Source organism: Coregonus lavaretus, assembly GCF_964263955.1.
Source record: "Coregonus lavaretus genome assembly, chromosome: 8".
Taxonomy (NCBI): domain Eukaryota; kingdom Metazoa; phylum Chordata; class Actinopteri; order Salmoniformes; family Salmonidae; genus Coregonus; species Coregonus lavaretus.
Genome location: NC_139995.1, coordinates 48418397 through 48426161, shown reverse-complemented (window position 1 = coordinate 48426161; position 7765 = coordinate 48418397). Strand labels below are relative to the sequence as shown.

The 7765-nt window shown below is 49.2% G+C and overlaps 1 protein-coding gene across 1 annotated transcript; it reads left to right on the top strand.

Annotated features, from left to right (window-relative positions):
* LOC311134078 (tripartite motif-containing protein 16-like) lies at nucleotides 1-1662 on the top strand (the record flags this gene model as incomplete). Its single annotated transcript, XM_084167669.1, has 1 exon — nucleotides 1-1662. The coding sequence occupies one exon, from the start codon at nucleotides 1-3 to the stop codon at nucleotides 1660-1662; it is 1662 nt and encodes a 553-aa protein (XP_084023795.1).
* Nucleotides 1663-7765: the final 6103 nt, after the last annotated feature.

Below are 7765 nucleotides of genomic sequence, written 5' to 3'. Positions count from 1 at the left end.
ATGGCTCAACAGGGAGTTCTGCTGGACCAGGACCAGTTATGTTGTTTTGTCTGTCTGGATCTACTGAAGGAGCCGGTTACTATTCACTGTGGACACAGTTACTGTAGGATCTGTATTGAAGGCTGGTGGGATCAGGATGATGACAAAGGGATCTACAGCTGCCCCCAGTGCAGACAGACCTTCACTCCAAGGCCTGCTGTGAGGAAAAATAACTTGTTGGCTGAGGTGGTGGAAAAACTGAAGAAGACAGGACTCCAGGCTGCTCCCCCTCCTGCTCTGTGCTATGCTGGACCTGGAGATGTGGCGTGTGATTTCTGTACTGGGACCAGAAAGCAGAAAGCCCTCATGTCCTGTCTGGCGTGTCTGACCTCTTACTGTGAGACTCACCTCCAGCCTCACTATGAAGTTCCTGCTTTTAAGAAGCACAATCTGGTCAAAGCCACCGCACAACTACAGGAGAAGATCTGCTCTCGTCATGACAAACTGCTGGATATTTACTGCCGTACCGATCAGCAGTGTGTTTGTTATATCTGTACAATGGATGAACATAAAGGCCATGATGCAGTGTCAGCTGCATTAGAGAGGACTGAGAAACAAAGGCAGCTGGGGATGCGTCAGCAGAAGGTCCAGGAGAGAGTCCAGGAGAGAGAGAAAGTGCTGAAGGAGCTTCAACAGGCTGTGGAGTCTCTCAAGTGCTCTGCTCAGGCAGCAGTGGAGGACAGTGAGAAGATCTTTACTGAGATGACCCGCTCCATTGAGAGAAGGCGCTCTGAGGTGAAGGAGCTGATCAGAGCCCAAGAGAAGGCTCAAGTGAGTCTAGCTGAAGGACTCCTGGAGCAACTGGAGCAGGAGATAGCTGAGCTGAGGAGGAGAAGCACTGAGCTGGAGCAGCTCTCAAACACAGAGGATCACATCCATTTCCTCCAGAGTTATCGGTCTCTCTCCAGTCCCAGTGTATCTTCAGATTTACCCAGCATCGCTGTCCGTCCTCTTCAAAACTTTGGAGATGCGAGTAAGACCGTGTCTGAGTTGAGAGAGAAACTAGAAGACTTCCTTGAAGGAGAATGGACCAAGATCTCCACTACAGTCAATAAAGTGGATGTTTTACTGCCTCCAGAGCCCAAGACCAGAGAACAATTCTTACAATATTCCTGTCAGCTCACACTGGACTCAAACACAGCACATACAGAACTCTCTCTGTCTGAGGGGAACAGAAAGGTGACCTCTAAACGCCATGCACAACCATATCCTGATCATCCAGACAGATTCATAAACAACCGGATGGTGCTATGTTGGGAGGGTCTGTCTGGATGCTGTTACTGGGAGGTGAAGTGGAGTGGGAAGTGGGTTTTTACAGCAGTCTCATATAAAGACATCAGCAGAACAAGGAGTGGTAATGCATTTGGACACAATGACAAGTCCTGGAGTTTAGTTTGCATTAATGGTGGTTATCATTTCAGACACAATAATGTTGAGACTAAAGTGTCAGGCCCTCAGTCCTCCAGAGTAGGTGTGTACCTGGACCACAAGGCAGGTACTCTGTCCTTCTACAGTGTTTCTGACACAATGACCCTCCTCCACAGAGTCCAGACCACATTCACTCAGCCCCTCTATCCTGGGTTTTCTGTCAGTGGTACTGCTGAGCTGTGTAAACTGTGGTAGGAGCCACATAGATGCTAGTCATGCTGATGGTGACGGTCCCCAGATGTGATGCTTCATTCTGTTCTGTTTTTCTGTACACTAATTATTTCTGACTGATTTGATCTTCAGAGATTTAATGCATAAAAATGCGATGTATTCATATTTTATCAAATGCAATGTTTTAATTTTGTACGTTCACATTCATCATGATGTATGCTTTTGATGTATATTGGTTGGCTATGGCATTCAGAACAATTGGTTCTCTGTCACAATTACATTTTCCTCACTGTCACGGAACATATAGTAGTACTTACTTTCTAACTAACCTACACTACCAGTCAAAAGTTTGGACACACCTACTCGTTCAAGGGTTTTCTTTATTTTGTACTATTTTCTACATTGTAGAATAATAGTGAAGACATCAAAACTATGAAATAACACATATGGAATCATGTTGTAACCAGAAAAGTGTTAAACATATCAAAATACATTTTATATTTGAGATTCTTCAAATAGCCACCATTTGCCTTGATGACAGCTTTGCACACTCTTGGCATTCTCTCAACCAGCTTCACCTGGAACACTCTGCCGTCCGACTTATCCCAAACCATCTCAATTGGGTTGAGGTCGGGGGATTGTGGAGGCCAGGTCATCTGATGCAGCACTCCATCACTCTTCTTCTTGGTAAAATAGCTCTTACACAGCCTGGAGGTGTGTTGGGTCATTGTCCTGTTGAAAAACAAATGATAGTCCCACTAAGCCCAAACCAGACGGGATGGCGTATCGCTGCAGAATGCTGTGGTAGCCATACTGGTTAAGTGTGCCTTAAATTCTAAATAAATCACAGACAGTGTCACCAGCAAAGCACCCCCACACCATAACACCTCCTCCTCCGTGCTTTACGGTGGAAACTACACATGCGGAGATCATCCTTTCACCCACACCTCGTCTCACAAAGACATGGCGGTTGGAACCAAAACTCTCCAATTTGGACTCCAGACCAAAGGACACATTTCCACCGGTCTAATGTCCATTGCTCGTGTTTCTTGGCCCAAGCAGGTCTGTGTCTATAATTTTTTGTTGTTGCGAGAAATGGTGGAGGAAACTTCATTATGTGCGAGCATTGACATAATAACCATCATATCGAAGTAAACTTGACTTCACACAATATGTTTTGTGGTCCTCCCACTACTACTCGGGAAAACATGCAGTTTATTATGTGTGATGAACTTCACAGGGTGGTGAAAGTGCACAGTGATCCTTTCCGATAAATATCGAGGGTCTTATTCTGGTGACATGATGATCGATGCTTCACTAACATTTGACAAATGAAAATATTCTCGCATTTATCCATAATAATCATCATCATGTAGACTAGCCTACCCACACTGTATCTGCCAGCTGTTGGCTAGAGCGCATGTGCCAAGACCAGAGTAGGCACATTTGCTATTTAATGCAACAGTTTTTGTGACAAAACTATCGGTAGAGTTGAAAATACAATGGAAACACAATTAACTTTAGATTTGTATTCGGTACATGAAAACTTGAGCTAAAAAGTACATTTTATGTGCACTTCGTCATCACGCACTGATTTCTATCTGCAACAAGTCCTTTTGGTGGAAACACACCACTGGTGGAAAATTTGCACAATTTCTTTATGCGGATTTTAGAATATTCACATGAAAGTCTGTCGCCAATTGGATGGAAACCTAGCTACTGTCATCAAAATGTTGGAACATGGTGCTGTAACGTTAGTGGTCATGCTGTAATGTTAGTGGTCATGCTGTAACGTTAGTGGTCATTCTGTAACGTTAGTGGTCATGCTGAAAAGTTAGTGGTCATGCTGTAACGTTAGTGGTCATGCTGTAATGTTAGTGGTCATGCTGTAACATTAGTGGTCATGCTGTAACGTTAGTGGTCATGCTGTAATGTTAGTGGTCATGCTGTAACGTTAGTGGTCATGCTGTAACATTAGTGGTCATGCTGTAACGTTAGTGGTCATGCTGTAACGTTAGTGGTCATGCTGTAATGTTAGTGGTCATGCTGTAACGTTAGTGGTCATGCTGTAACATTAGTGGTCATGCTGTAACGTTAGTGGTCATGCTGTAACATTAGTGGTCATGCTGTAACGTTAGTGGTCATGCTGTAACATTAGTGGTCATGCTGTAACGTTAGTGGTCATGCTGTAACGTTAGTGGTCATGCTGTAACGTTAGTGGTCATGCTGTAACATTAGTGGTCATGCTGTAACGTTAGTGGTCATGCTGTAACGTTAGTGGTCATGCTGTAACGTTAGTGGTCATGCTGTAACGTTAGTGGTCATGCTGTAACGTTAGTGGTCATCCTTCCCTTTTGTTTTTTATTTTGTTATGTGTGTTTTCCCCTGTTCCTCAAATCAATAAATCATTCATCACAAAAAAAGGAAGGTTGTGTCGTGCTCTAGATGGCACGGTAGAATTAACTTGACAATGGAGACTGAAGTACTATTACTTTTAGCTTTATATCTGAAGCATGGTAACTGTCACGGTTTTCAAAGCCAGAACCCAGAAGCAGACCAGGACAAGGTAAGTTGAAACAAAGGTGAGTGTTTATTTAACAGATCCACGAGTGATGCTGAATAATCCAGGGAACAGAGCGGGCGGCGTGGATGAGTTGTTGAGGGTGCAGTGGTAGGTCCAATAATGGCTCGGCAGCCGCCGACCATCAGGCAGAGGTTGGGTGAAGGTTCCGGACGAGTGACTGCAGATGGAACAAAACGGAGGTAAGTATACAACAAGCAAACAAGGTGCAAAACAACAAAGCTAACGCTATAAGCTCTAAGGCTGATCCTCTGATAAACATACTGTTCATGGCTAACGATCCGGCAGGGAATGGATGTTAGGACAGAGCCTAAGAAGGGTGATGATCAGGACCAGGTGTGCAGATTGCTGATGGGATGCAGGTGCGGAAATCAAGAGAGCTCCCGCCTAGCAACGTTGCCCGGCAACCAGGCAGGGAGCGTTCCAGAACCCTCGGGAAACTGGAGATCCCGAGCAGAAAACTAATAACCCAGACAGGAACCGACTCAGACTGCAGGGTTCGTTACAGTACCCCCCCTCCGACGAACGCCACCGGGCGGACTCCCCGGAGCGCCAGGATGGAGGCGGTAGAAGTCACGAATGAGGTCAGCATCTAGGATCTGTCGCCGCGGAATCCAACTCCTCTCTTCAGGACCATACCCCTCCCAGTCCACGAGATACTGGAAACCCCGGCCCCGCCGTCTGGAATCCATAATGCGTCGCACCGTGTAGGCAGGACCGCCTCCGATCATCCGAGGAGGAGGAGGAGGAGGCGGAGGAGGCAACAGAGGACTGAGGAGAACAGGCTTGAGGCAGGAGACATGAAAGGTGGGATGGACTCTGAGCGTTCTCGGTAATTTGAGTCGAACTGCAACCGGATTGATCACCTTCTCCACCACAAACGGACCAATGAACTTCGGTGACAACTTCCTAGACTCAGTCCGTAAAGGAAGATCCCGTGTGGCCAACCAGACCCTATCTCCGATGGTATAGGTGGGAGCGGGAATCCGGCGACGATTCGCCTGGAGCTGATACCGGTCCGAAACTCTAAGGAGTGCCTTTCTGGCCCGATGCCAGGTCCGGTGGCAACGACGAATATGGGCCTGAACAGAGGGCACTGAGAGCTCCTTCTCCTGAGAAGGGAACAAGGGAGGTTGGTAGCCATACAGGCACTGGAAGGGAGACATCCCAGTGGCAGAAGTAGGGAGAGTATTGTGGGCATACTCAACCCAAGGCAACTGGGAGACCCAGGAGGTGGGGTTGGAGGAGACAAGGCAGCGTAGCGTGGACTCCATCTTCTGGTTGGCTCTCTCCGCCTGACCATTAGATTGGGGGTGAAAACCAGATGTGAGACTGACTGTAGCTCCAATGGCCAAACAGAAGGACTTCCAGACCGCAGAGGTAAACTGAGGGCCACGGTCGGAAACGATATCACTGGGCAAACCGTGGACCCTGAAAACCTCCCTAACCAGGATCTCGGACGTCTCCGAGGCAGAGGGAAGCTTGGAAATGGGCACAAAGTGGGCGAACTTGCTGAATCTGTCCACGATAGTCAGAACGACCGTGTTCCCCTCAGAAGAGGGCAACCCAGTGACAAAGTCCAGGGCCAGATGCGACCATGGTCGCCGGGGAATAGGAAGGGGGTGAAGTAGTCCAGAGCTGGGCCGATTGGTACTCTTATTCTGCGCACACACTGGACAGGCAGCAACAAAACCCCGAGTATCCTCTCCCATGGCAGGCCACCAAAAACGTCTGCGAAGAAACGCCATCGTCCGAGCCACGCCAGGGTGACAAGCCATCTTGCTGGCGTGGGACCATTTGAGGACAGCAGCACGAACCGACTCAGGCACAAACAACCGACCGGGTGGACCGTTACCGGGACCGGGCTGCGTCCGAAGGGCCGCCATCACCTCCTCCTCAATCTTCCACATAACTGCTCCCACGACACAGTTCCGGGGAAGAATAGTCTCGGTCTTGGACCCACTCTCCTCCGTCTTGGAGAACATCCGGGACAAGGCGTCCGCCTTGCCGTTCTTAGATCCAGGTCGGAACGTCAGGGAAAAATTGAATCGTCCGAAAAACAACGCCCACCTGGCCTGACGGGAGTTGAGACGTCTTGCCGATTGCACGTAAGCAAGATTCTTGTGGTCAGTCCAGACAATAAACGGTTGCTCCGCCCCCTCCAACCAGTGGCGCCACTCCTCCAAGGCAAGCTTCACCGCGAGCAGCTCCCGGTTACCCACATCGTAGTTCCTCTCCGCAGGCGAAAGACGACGAGAGTAGTAGGCGCAGGGATGGAGTTTACTGTCAGTGGAGCATCGCTGCGACAGGATGGCGCCAACTCCCACATCAGACGCGTCCACTTCAACGACGAACTGACGGGCCGTGTCCGGTTGCGAGAGAATCGGTGCGTTGGTGAATCGCCTCTTCAAATCCAGAAACGCTCGATCCGCCTCCGGATTCCACTTGAAGGTCCTGGTACTGGAAGTCAAGGCAGTTAACGGAGCGGCCACACGGCTGTAATCCCGGATGAATCTGCGGTAGAAATTCGCAAACCCCAAAAACCTCTGGAGCTGCAATCTCGTACCGGGCTGGGCCCATTCCAGAACCGCTCTAACCTTCTCCTGGTCCATCCTAATCTCCCCCTTGGAGATGATGTACCCGAGGAAGGATGTCGTGTGGGCGTGAAACTCGCACTTCTCGGCCTTCACGAACAGACGATTCTCCAACAATCGCTGCAGAACCTGCCGGACATGCTGGGCGTGGTCGGAAGGTTCCTTCGAGAATATCAGAATGTCATCCAGGTAAACAAACACAAAGAGACCGATCATATCTCTCAGGACGTCGTTCACCATACTCTGGAATACCGCTGGAGCATTGGTCAGTCCAAACGGCATCACCTGATACTCGAAGTGACCCATCGGGGTATTGAAACCCGTCAACCACTCGTCCCCCTCTCTGATCCGGACCAGGTGATACGCATTGCGTAGGTCTAGCTTGGTGAACACCGTAGCACCCTGTAAGGAGTCGAAGGCAGAGCTCATCAAGGGCAGGGGATACTTGTTCTTGACCGTGATATCATTCAACCCCCGATAATCAATACACGGTCGAAGAGAACCATCCTTCTTACCCACAAAGAAGAATCCTGCCCCCAGGGGTGATGACGAGGGACGAACGAGACCAGCAGCTAGGGACTCCTTGATGTAGGTCTCCAAAGCCTCACGTTCAGGTCGGGAGATACTGTATAACCTTCCCTTGGGGTAGACAGCTCCCGGGAACAGGTTGATGGCACAATCATATGGTCGGTGGGGGGGGGAGTGACAGAGCCCTCTGCTTACTGAACACCTCCCCCAAATCGTGATATGTCTCGGGAACCAGGGACAAATCTGGGGGTTCAGCCTCAATCACCTGACTGGGAACCGAATGGGAACAGGCAGTCTTGAGACAGTTAGCATGGCAATCACGGCTCCAACTCGTTACCTTGCCCGTCACCCAATCAAACGTGGGATTGTGTTCCTTCAGCCAGGGGTATCCAAGGACCAGAGGAACATGGGAAGAAGGCAGAAT